The sequence below is a fragment of the Pelophylax lessonae genome (genome assembly GCF_965119305.1).
Source record: "Pelophylax lessonae genome assembly, chromosome: 3".
Taxonomy (NCBI): Eukaryota; Metazoa; Chordata; class Amphibia; order Anura; family Ranidae; genus Pelophylax; species Pelophylax lessonae.
The window spans coordinates 23,669,276-23,681,838 of NC_138770.1; the positions used below are offsets into that span (position 1 = coordinate 23,669,276).

The following is a 12,563-nucleotide window of genomic DNA, read 5'->3' on the forward strand; positions in this document are numbered from 1 at the left end:
CTGAACCCAGAGGTCCAGGAGAGCTGACTGGAGGAGTTGGGGCACTGCGAGAATCTGGAAAAACTGTATCGTGAGTACAGAGGATCTTGCCCAAGGGTCTGCCCAGGAAGGGGACCACTCAGGGGAGTATAGACAGTGGATGGGTGTCAGCTAGTACAGAGAAAGGGGGTACTGGGGGAGTACCCTGAATAGAAACACAAATAGGAACACTTACCTCAGCTTCATTCAAGTGGCAGGATGAAGTAGCGGCCTTGCCGCATTCTCAAGCTAGAAGTCCTCTGAATTCTGAATAGTTCAACAGTTGGAGTATCCCACTCATTCCTTCTCCCATCCCAATATAAGATAAAACCACAAAAACAACTACCCTTAGACTGATCATTGACTGAGCCAAGAACATAAAGTGTTAAGATTTCTGCAAGTTCTGCAAGCAGTTGCTACAGGTAACCCAAGGGAATCCTTACAGTGTGAAAATTCAGCAGCCCTCTATGGGGCAGTGCTACACCTTATATACCTTTCATTTATTAAAGAAGGCTGCCAGGCTGGGGGGGGGGGGGGGAATCGGGGGCCCGTCCCTTGGCTCTTTCCAACCACATCCCCACATAGGCACACGCTCATTCATCCGGCTCCTTGCTGGTGAGTGTCTTAGCATTTTTTTGCCATCTCTTAGTAAATTGAGGCCTCTCTCTGTGGGATTTCCCCCTTCTCTTTCACTCTCTCATATTCTTTGCTTGCCTAACTTTCCTTTCTTCCTCTCTCATACCATCTTTGCCTCCCCTCTTTATCTCCATTCTTTTCATACCCCCCCCCCCCGCCCCCTACTACTTAGGGCAACACCATGCTAAACTGGATCTCCCAGATCTATTCTGCCCCTGCCGCCCAGGTTAAGGTGACCGGTATCTTATCGGACTACTTCACAATTACGAGTGGAACAAGACAGGGGTGTCCTCTGTCACCCTTACTCTTCACATTATCACTAGAAACCTTTTTATGTAGAATACGCCTCCATCTGGATATCTCAGGCATGACTGTTGGGATGACCCAGCAGAAAATATCAGCGTATCCAGACGACATGTTATTTTCCCTCATAAATCCCATAATTTCTCTACTGAATCTTCTTCACGAGTTTGAGGCATATGGCACTCTGTCCAATCTAAATATCAACTTTACTAAATCTGAAGCAATGGGAGTAGGCTTATCAAACCCCCTCCTCCCCCAACTGCGATTTAATTTTAGCCTAAAATGGACGAACTCAGCGCTGAAATACCTTGGCACTCTCATACCACCCAAATTTTCACCTGTCTTCACGCTCAACTTTCTCCCCATCCTAAACAAAGTCCACATTCTATAAGATAAATAGAATTCTGGCCTCCATTCATGGTTTGGAAGATGAAACATTATTAAAATGTGCATACTCCCTAAGTTCCTATACCTCTTTCAAGCACTTCCGATATTCATCCCTTCACAATACTTTAACCGCTTGCCGCCCGCCCGCCGTCATATGACGGCGGAGCGGTGCGACCATTATCCTGGGCCGCCGTCATATGACGGCGGCACTTTAAGCAGGGCAGGCGCGCGATCGCGTGCGCGCCGCCCTGCACTGCCGGTGTCGGGGTGTCCCCGGGACACCCCCCGTCACCGGCAGGGGGGAAACAGCCAATGGGCGTGGCTGTTTCCCACGTGATCGGCTGTGTTCCAATGACACAGCCGATCACAATGGAGGCGCCCGGGAGATGACCGCGCATGCGCGATCGGGAGCGCGCAGCGCGGTCATGTCGGTGGCACTGTGTTCCGTAGGAACACAGCTGTCACCGGCGGTAGTAAACAGTCACTAACAGTGACTGTTTACTATGTGATCGGCTGTGAATCCATTCACAGCCGATCACAAAATGTAAACAAAGAGCAGTAACTGACTGTTACTAGCTCTTCTCTCCTCATACAGCTTCCAGTGTGAGGAGAGCAGAGCTAGAAATAGTGAGTTACTGCTCTGTACACATGTAACAAAGTAAAATCACAAAAATAAATGTCCCCACACAGTCCTTAGCCCCCCCCCCCCCCAATGTCACCTGTCACCCAACAGTCACCTTATCAGTGCCCAGAAATTGACACCCATAACGTTCACATGTAAGCGCAGCGATCGCGGGCAGAATCACTGCAATTCTGCCCGCGATCCGTAAATCATTGCAAATTGCGGGACGCCTGTGCGTTGCCATTGATTTGCAATAGCACCCCAAACGCTGTGCGATGTTGCCGCCATTTCCGCCTGCCGAATCGCGGAAACATCACACAAACATCGCATGATGCCCAAAAAAGGTACAAGAGTTTCTTTGGGGCGTCATGCGTTGTTTGCGCGATGTTACCGCGATTCGGCAGGCGGAAATCGCAGCAACATCGCACAGCGTTTGGGGTGCTATTGCAAATCACAGGCAACGCACAGGCGTCCCGCAATTTGCAATGATTTACGGATTGCGGGCAGAATCGCAGTGATTCTGCCCGTGATCGCTACGCTCACATGTGAACGTAGCCTAAAGTTCACCGGTCACCAGAGACTGCCATCAGTACCGCCGTGCACCATCGCCCGTCACCTGTCACCCATCAGTGACCATAGCCCGTCACCTGTCACCCCATCAATCACCGTCACCCCATCAGTCATCGTCACTTGACACCCCATCAGTGATCGTCACTTGTCACCCCATCAATCATCGTCACATGTCACCCCGTCAGTGATTGTCATCTGTCACCCCATCAATCATCGTCACTTGTCACCTCATCAATCATCCTCACCTGTCACCCCATCAGTCACCGTCACCTGTCACCCCATCAATCATCGTCACCTGTCACCTCATCAATCATCATCACCTGTCACCTCATCAATCATCCTCACCTGTCACCCCATCAGTCATCGTCACCTGTCACCCCATCAGTCATCGTCACCTGTCACCCCATCAGTCATCGTCACCTGTCACCCCATCAGTCATCGTCACCTGTCACCCCATCAGTCATCGTCACCTGTCACCCCATCAGTCATCGTCACCTGTCACCCCATCAGTCATCGTCACCTGTTTGCCATATACATGCAATTACTTACTGACCGTCTAACGACTATATGCGTCGGCCATTAAAAGCTAAATACTGGGGTTATGGCAGCAGATAGCCCCCATAACCCCGGTATTTTTTGAAACGGCGGGCGGTCGGCTTTCAGATAAGGGTGGTCCCAGTGGCGGATTCGCCGCGGAATTACCCTTACGGTGCAGGGGAAGAGGTGCCCCCCCCCCTCCTGCACCGTCCCAGACGTTTTCCCAGCTTACCGGACCCGCCGGCAGCGGGGAAAACTATCTGGTCCCGGATCCTCAGAGACAGGAAGTCGAGTAAGGGCAAGATGGCCCTCACTCGACTCTATGGTCTTGGAGGACCGGAGCTACGTCAAAAGACGTTGCCTAGCAACCGGTTTAAAGGGCCGCTTTTTTTTTTCTTTTTTTCTTTTTCCTCTTTCAACAATTTTTTTTTTTTTTTTTTTTAGTGTAGTTGTGCGGTGTGAGGTCTTTTTGACCCCAGATCTCACAATAAAGAGGACCTGTCATGCCTATTTCTATTACAAGGGATGTTTACATTCCTTGTAATAGGAATAAAAATGATCAAAACATTTTTTTTTTTAAGCTGTGTAAAAATAAAAAAATAATAAATAAAATAAATAGGAAAAAACAAAAAAAAAAAAAATTAAAGCGCCCTGTCCCCGTTAGCTCGCGCGCAGAAGCAAACGCATACACAAGTCCCGCCCACATATGTAAACGGTGTTCAAACCATACATGTGAGGTATCGCCGCGATCGTTAGAGCGAGAGCAATAATTTGAGCCCTAGACCTCCTCTGTACCTCTAAGCTAGTAACCTGCAGAAATTTTTAAAATGTTGCCTATGGGGATTTTTAAGTACCAATGTTTGGCGCCATTCTGTGAGCATGCGCAATTTTGAAGCATGACATGTTGGGTATCTAATTACTCGGCGTAACATTATCTTTCACATTATGGAAAAAATTGGGCTAAATTTACTGTTTTCTTATTTTTTAGTTCAAAAAAGTGAATTTTTTTAAAAAAAAATCGCATTTGGAAGACTGCTGCGCAAATATGGTGTGATAAAAAATATTGCAACGATCTCTATTTTATTCTCTAGGGTCTCTGCTAAAAAAAAATATATAATGTTTGGGGGTTCCAAGTAGTTTTCTAGCAAAAAAAATGATTTTAGCTTGTAAACACCAAGTGTCAAAAATAGGCCCAGTCTTAAAGTGGATAAATGGACATCTTTGTGTAAAGCGCTACTTGGATGTTAGGCCTCTGTATGTGGCCAGGCTGTGAAAAAGTGTTACACATGTGGTATCACCATACTCAGGAGGAATAGCAGAATGTATTTTGGGGTGCAATGTTTGTTATGTACATGCTATGTGTTAGAAATATCTGATGCGTTGCGAATGCAAGGCTTTCTATGTTGGAAAGACCAAGCAGGAAATGGGCAAACGCATCAGTAAACACATGCAAAGCCTTAACATTGGAGACTTGTATCTGCCACTTGGCCGACACATGGCTATTGCCCACAAATACAGGACCCCAGTGGTGACTTTTCTTGCCTTGGAAAGGGTGCACATTCCGACCAGGGGGGGTGATTGGAACAAGCAGCTGCTCCAGCGCGAAATGCGCTGGATTGTTAGGCTTGGGGCGACCACCCCCCCTGGTCTGAACGAAATGGAAAGTTATAGGTCTTTCTTGGAGGGGTTTTCCTCCGGGAAGACAGATTAGATGGTCCTCTGTTCCTTTCCATCACCACAAACCTTTTTGTTTCTTTCACTTTGCTGGTCTATGTATGCCTTCAATAAAGCCTTGTTACCATCTTAGGCTACACACTAGAAACCTTCCCCTTCCCCAAATTTTTCCATTTGTTTGGGGGTTCTTTTTAATTTCCCCTCCCTCTCCCTTTCATCTTAATGGTATATGTTAATGAATATATATTATACTCTATTTAGAAATATACACTCTCTCGGAGTGTGATAAATATGAAATAATAAGGAATTATTTTTCATGTATTGTATAATGTTAAAATATAATTGAACTAGAGAATTGTATGATTGCATGTGCGATTCATGTCCTCCCTGACAATTATGGGGAGGTTTTTTGTTCCTCGAGGGAATTAATCCCCTTTTTCCCTTTTTATTTTTTCCCCCTCTTCCCTTTCCCCCCCCCCTTTTTCTTTCCCTTCTCCTTCTTCTCTTTTTCCCCCCCTTTTTTCTCTCCTTTTCTTCCCCCCCCCTCCTTTTTTTCATTTTTATTTCTATTATTTTTATTATTATTTATATTATTATTTTTACTTTATTATTTTTATTCTTATTATTATTATTATTATTATTTTTATGATTATTATTTTTTATTTTTATTTATTTAATTTTATTTTTATTATTATTATTTATATTTATTTATTTTTATTATTATTATTTCTCTTCCTCCCACCAGGTGGATCCACGAGCACAGTGGGACTGCTATTTCCTGATCCCTGTGGGGGGATCATCCCCAAGTGAAAGCCCGGCATGGGTGAGACATCTCCAAGGGTGTCCTCAACTCTGGATGTGGACCCTGAACATCTGGAGAAAGAAGCGTTTTTCGGAATGGTAAATCCCTGGAGACAATTGTCTCCGGAGATTCCAGGTCTGAACCCCCGATAGTTTTCGGGGGTCTAACGCCACTACCCATGCCGGGGCTATATCTGATAATGATTGTCCCTTTTTTCCCCAAGTGGTGCCCGCCTAAAAAGGGTTTTTTTCTATTTAGTTGAACCTGTACAACGATTGGATCTTTTATGTGAGATATAACCATTAATTTATATCCTTATATTTTCAATCGGGTTTCACCTATGCGATAAATTTATTACTTTGTTCATCTTGCTATGCCTATGAACCGCCGTGATCTCGGGTGGACATACAATAATGTCCAATACCGAGTAAGGGCGGAAGTAGTCACTAGTGTTGGCTTCATATAGCGCTCCGCAACGTGGACATCTAAAACGGAAGTGATGTCATCCCTAAAAAACCCGCGGGCTATCCCGCGATAGATGGAAATGACGACATCATTACACGCAAATCTCGCGATGTTTACCGCGAGATCACAGGCCCCCCCTTGGGTTACATAAGGACACGCCGAGAGTCAGTCCGGAGAGTTATCTCTCCGAAGTCACCTCAGGACTGGTGTTCCTCGAAACCTGTTACATGATAGTAAGTACCTTTCTTAGGACCCCGATTGTTACATTCATTTTTGATTCTGGTTAAGGAGGCTTTTTCTCCCCTCCCTCCAGTATACTAGGACACACGTGGTGGACGCCATTGCGGCTCTATCAAGGTACCATAGAACTGGATTCTGTCAGCCTTGGTGGATAGCGTGACTCCATGGTTTATTGCCTTCCCTACATTTAATGGTATTATATTTTCCTTTATTTTATTGGAAACAATTATCACGTATTCTAGCCGAGATTTCTATATACATTGACATAGATGTATGTATTTTCTTTACATTCATCTTAGGCAAGTAATGGTGCACTTCTCACCAAGGATCTTGGAATATACTTTTGTTTATATATATCCCGAGGGACTATACATATGCATTGAATTGATGGAAATACCATAATGATTCACCGCTACTGAGGTAAGGCACCCCATATGAAATGTGTCCACCATATTTCATATGACGGCCACGAACATCTATATATGGCTCAGTTTTTCCTTTTCTTTTCCTAATATAGGACTTATTAAATTTTGGAGATACTCATATTATGGAATAATCAATTGGAACCTTCCAGGAACAATATCTTTTTTCCTCCCCCCTGTGGGTGTTTTTTTATTTCAGGGAAAACTTTTTATTCCCTTTTCTTTCACATTTCCATTTGTGATTAATCATCGAACCAGGTGAATTGTTTGAAATATTTTATATACTTTTTTGGTATAGTGCAGCTTGAACTCTACAATTGTAGTTTTCTGATTGTTTACCATTGCTTCTAGGTTAAGGCTAATAATATACACACCTGACTCTAGCTTTCACTTTGTGGGAACGGAACATATCCCCACTGGGACAGGGTTGCTGGGCTTTCCCATTTTTTGCAGGTATGTGATCTCCTAATCAGTGGTACTCCATCTGGGAATTTTGCTCCTTCCCTTCCCCTCTCCCCCCTTCTGGTCTTGGTGTTTTTTTTTTTTTTTTTTTTTCTCGAGACTACATGGTCGCAATTGCAAGATTATATATATCTATATATTTGTAAACTGTATATACTGAACTGTGCCCCTCTTTTTGGGACTTATTCTGTATGTGGTTACTTTTTCAGGAATATATGCAGATTCCCTGAGGAAGATTCATGTATTATACTGCATTTGAAACGCGTTGGATTCTGCTGTAACCTGTGACTGTTTGTACAAATGTCCATGTATACTGTCTAAACATATGTTCCTTCTGTTTTGATGGTTCTTTAATCATTCCACTTTTTCAAAATAAAGACACATTTTTATTTATATATCTCTGTTATGAGAGTCTAATATAGTTACCTCTAAAGTCCCAACCATTCCTCAAGGGGGTTTTTTGTTAAATGTGTTAGAAATATTGCATAAATGGACAGCTTTGTGTAAAAAAAATGTGTTTTCATTTTCTTTCCACATTTTCCAAAAACTTGTGGAAAAAAATGACATATTCAAAAGACTCATTATGCCTCAAAAATTATACGTTGGGCTGTTTGCTTTCCAAAATGGGGTCATTTTATGGGGGTTTCCATTGTCCTGGTGCTCCAGGGCCTTCAAAAGTGCGATAGGTTGTCAGGAAATTATATGTGTAATTTGTGCTCCTAGAATGCCGGACGGTACTACTTGGATGTTAGGCCTCTGTATGTGGCCAGTCTGTGAAAAAGTCTCACACATGTGGTATCGCCATACTCAGGAGGAGTAGTAGAATGTGTTTTGGGGTGTAGTTGCAAGTATACATGTGCTGTGTGAGAGAAATAACCTGTTAATACGGCAATTTGTAAAAAAAAAAAAAAAAAAAAAATCTTCATTTTGCAAAGCATTGTGGGAAAAAATTACAACTTCAAAAAACTCACCATGCCCCTTATTAAATACCTTGGAATGTCTACTTTCCAAAAAGGGGTCATTTGGGGGGTATTTGTACTTTCCTGACTTTTTAGTGTCTCAAGAAATGAGATAGGCCTTCAGTACATCAGGTGTGGTCAAGTGTGATCAATTTTCAATGATTCGCACCATAGCTTGTGGACTCTATAACTTTCACAAAGACCAAATAATATACACTTACTTGGGTTATTTTTACCAAAGATAAGTAGCAGTATAAATTTTGGCCAAAATTTGTGAAGAAAAATTACTAATTTGCAAAATTTTATGACAGAAACAAAGAAAAATGCGTTTTTTCACGATATTTTCAGTCTTTTTTTATTTATAGCACAAAAAATAAAAAACCCAGTATTGATCAAATACCATCAAAAGAAAGCTCTATTTGTGTGAAAAAAAGGACACAATTTTTGTATGGGTACAGTGTTGCATGACTGAGTAATTCTCAGTCAAAGTGTGAGAGCGCTGAAAGCTGAAAATCGGTCTGGGCAGGAAGGGGGTGAAAGTGCACTGTAGGCAAGTGGTTAAACAAGATGACACCCTACTAGAGATGTCCCAAACTATTCGCCGGCGAACATCGCTTGTTCGCGTCCGCCGCTGCGGGCGAACATATGCGATGTTCGGTCCGCCCCCTATACTTCATCATTGAGGCAAACTTTGACCCTGTACCTCACAGTCAGCAGACACATTCCAGCCAATCAGCATACCTCCCTCCCACACCCTCCCACCTCCTATATCCCACCTCCTATAAAAAAGAAAGGGCAGCATCCATCTTAGATCATTCTGAAGCAGTGTGTTAGTGAGAGCAGGGAGAGTGCTGCTGCTGCTGTTAATAGGGACAGTTGTTAGTCAGTGTTCTCGGTCCACTCCTGCTGTAAGGACAGCATCCTGACAGCACCCCAAAAAGCCCTTTTAAGGGCTGGTATTTCAGTCAATTTTTTTTGAGATATATATCTATTGTGCAGTTGCCTGCCCGCCGTGTGTGAGAGGCCACAGACCCACCACAGACTGTACTGAGTGCACACCACACTCATATCGGGTGGCACAGTACCTTGCAGTTTAAAAAATATATTTTTTTTCCTCTGTCATAATTGCAATTGCCTGCCGGGTGCCAGTGAGTGTCAGGTCCACAGAGTGTACTGTGCCCACTGCAGTGCCCACCACTCATATATACGGTGGCACAGCACCTTGCAAATTAAAAAAATATATATTTTTTATAGTTGCCTGCCAGTGAGTGTCAGGTCCACAGAGTGTACTGTACCCACTGCAAATGGACTGTTTGCGGTTGTTTGCGGTGTGTTAAACGGGGAGTTTGGTCTGTCAGTGTTTGGTCTGTCACTGTGAAGCGGGCGTAACCCTTACACTACCTGATTGATACAGCATCATACCTGATCGTATACACACACTGGATGTTTTAAAGCACGTTATTCTAAACAATTTAGGAATGTTAGGTGATTTATGCCCTTTATGGAATAAAACCCGACTCTGCGTCAACTACGTAATTTTCCATGGGAGTTTTGCCATGGATCCCCCTCCGGCATGCCACAGTCCAGGTGTTAGTCCCCTTGAAACAACTTTTCCATCACTATTGTGGCCAGAAAGAGTCCCTGTGGGTTTTAAAATTCGCCTGCCTATTGAAGTCTATGGCGGTTCGCCCGTTTGCAAACATTTGTGGAGGTTCGCGTTCGCGAACGGCAAATTTTAGGTTTGTGACAAATCTACACCCTACTAGTGGATTTTATCTGGACACATAAGCGACCTAGGCTATATAGGAGACTACTCCTTCCTAAACGACTAGGTGGACTGGCAGTGCCGGACTTATGCAAGTACTGTCAGGCTACACAATTGGGGAGACTTAGACTGGTGTCGTCATGGTGAAGCGAAGCTTTGGCCCAGACTAGAACAGGCCCAATGCAACATACCCCTCCATAGAGCTCCATCGTGCCACCATTCACTACCAGACTCCATAAGACGCCATCCCCTCATAGGTCACACGATAAGAACCTGCTCTAAATTATTCACACAACTTTCACTTTCCCCGACACACTCACCACTGACACCCATACTGGGGAATCCCCAGTTTACCCCGGGCTACCAAGATAAAACATTCAGGACCTTGATGGAGTCAGGCTATTTCAAAGCCTCCCATTTTTCAACATCATCTAGTTGGCCTGCACTCAAAGACCTCATGGACTTCTCGGGACCCTACTGTCTAGATTTCTGGAGGGCATTGCAACTCCATAATTTCTTAAACTCATTGCTACCTCCCAGTGAACGCAACACACAACTTACACCCTTCGAAGAACATTGCTCTCAAGACAGAATACTGACACAGGTATTATCCACGACCTATGCATTACTGATCACACCCCAGGGGACTTACCAACCCCCATTCTTAGCTAAGAGGGAACGGGATTTAGACTGTAACTTTAATCCAGACTAACAAAATCACATCATTCCGTTTATATTTACATCATCCATCTGCATGTAAATACAAGAAACCAACTTCAAACTCCTAACAAGGTGGTACCACACTCCGTCAAGGTTGAGCAGATTCTTCCCCACACTCACTGATCAGAGCTGGAGATGCCAGGAAGGGCCGGGGGACACTCCTACATGTTTTTTGGTTGTGTCCTAAACTAGCGGAGTTCTGGAAGACAGTACGTGAAATGTCTCAGAGGTTTATAAACCGACCGCTCCCCAATGACCCTGCTCTCTTCCTTCTCCATCCCTTTAACATCACGGCCCAGACCTATAAAAATTCTGTCATTCGTCACCTTCTAAATGCTGCTAAAATGTGCATCCCTCTTAAATGGAAAAACCCACAGACCCTGACTGTTGGCATGTGGCTCAAAAAGGTCAAAGAAATAAATAGAATGGAAAACCTTGTTCTCTCGACACGTCCCCAACACGAACGATATACCAAAACCTGGGGTCAATGGAATATATTTGTCCTCTCTGATGAAGGCTGCTCTTTAATTAAGGGTGGCAATACTAAAGAGCCCTCATGTTGAGTTTGGGGGAGCTCTAAAATATTGGTGGAAAGTATTGCTGATGTAGGGCCATAGCTTTACCAATGCTAACCCTTCTACACCCCCCCCCCTTCCACACCTCCTACCCCCCTCCCCCCCTCATCCCACCTACTTATCCACTTCTGCCTCTCTCTAGGTTTCTTTTACTTCCCTCTCTCTTTCCACTACTTATTCGCTTTACTTCTTCCTTCTTCTTCTATACGTTATGCGAAACTGGAACAGACAACTCCGGGTACTTTCTAGTCCTGCATAACTCCTCCCATTAGAGGAATTGTAGAACACCTCTTATTCTACGACCGATGTAGATCTCAAACGTATGACTGAATTGTCTTCAATGTTGTAATACACTGTCTCATCATATGTTCTATAAGGAATGTAACTGTTTATTATGCCTGGAAGTTGTCTTTCATATAAATAAAATAATTGAAAAAAAAAAAGAGATCTGACATGGATCAATGATACAACCTTACCCAACCAAACATTACTAAGTAATAATGCTAATGAAATGATGACAATTTTATTGTTTGGAATATGACGTTATATTGAGGATTGGAGATGGACCTTTCATATGGTGTACAGTATCTCCTCCTCATTTGTTGGGAACAAGACATTAGACTCAGGCATGGGGCAGAAGACCCAAAACTCATAACCTAGGTGCCTATATCATGCACATTTTTTTTGCCAGCTGAACCCCAGAATCTCCATAAATCCAGTCTAGATACATAAATTGTGTCTGCAGCACAGAGAAGGAAGATTATCCGAGAGAAATACAGGAATACAGGACGGGGAACACAGCTCAGGAAAGTGACCAGGGTATTACAGGCTGATATCACCGAGTCCCCGCCCTACTCTGGACCAATCAGTGAGCAGTATGGGTGGAGGAATGGATTTAGTGTTAATGACCCACCTGTGCTGATCTCTGTAGGAGTGTCCTCCTCTATAAATGTCCCCGTTATTCCATCCTCCTCCATAGACTGCTGATCATCCCTCACATACGTCTCTTCTTCTTCTGCTTTAACCTCAAATTCTATATCGATTGGATCTCCACTCTAAATCAAGAAAATGAGAGAGAATATCATCTGTAACATCACATAAAAATCCACACATTGTCTCCATGAGTCTGTGTTTTATAATCTCTGTCTCACCAACCTTGTAACAGTGAGGGATGGTGTGACCTTCCTGTGTGGAATCCCGGGAATACAGAGGACGGGGACATCTCTCTGGTGGGTTTCTGTAGCTGGATGACTCCACCATGGTGTCCTGGTACAGATCTTTGCGTTCCTTTAGAAACTCTGACTCCTCCATTACCCCATCCACATCATCCTCCTCTTTTATCTCTTCTTTAACCTCAACTTTAGAATTTCTCAGGTCTCCACTCTGAATATATAATAAAAATGACA

The 12,563-nt window shown here is 43.7% G+C and overlaps 3 protein-coding genes across 3 annotated transcripts in view; 1 reads left to right on the forward strand and 2 right to left on the reverse strand.

Moving 5' to 3' along the window:
* Nucleotides 1-12,563, reverse strand: part of LOC309550687 (uncharacterized protein) — a 411,684-nt gene that overhangs the window by 388,165 nt on the left and 10,956 nt on the right. Inside the window, exon 5 of the mRNA XM_082251022.1 lies at nt 12,313-12,540. Coding sequence (XP_082107148.1) covers nt 12,313-12,540 — 228 coding nt within the window. The remainder of the gene's footprint in view (nt 1-12,312; nt 12,541-12,563) is intronic.
* Nucleotides 1-12,563, reverse strand: part of LOC309549786 (uncharacterized protein) — a 304,712-nt gene that overhangs the window by 279,833 nt on the left and 12,316 nt on the right. The window lies entirely within an intron of this gene.
* The window catches only part of LOC309550695 (uncharacterized protein), a gene marked incomplete at its 3' end in the record, with an annotated part of 321,308 nt that overhangs the window by 221,060 nt on the left and 87,685 nt on the right, over nt 1-12,563 (forward strand).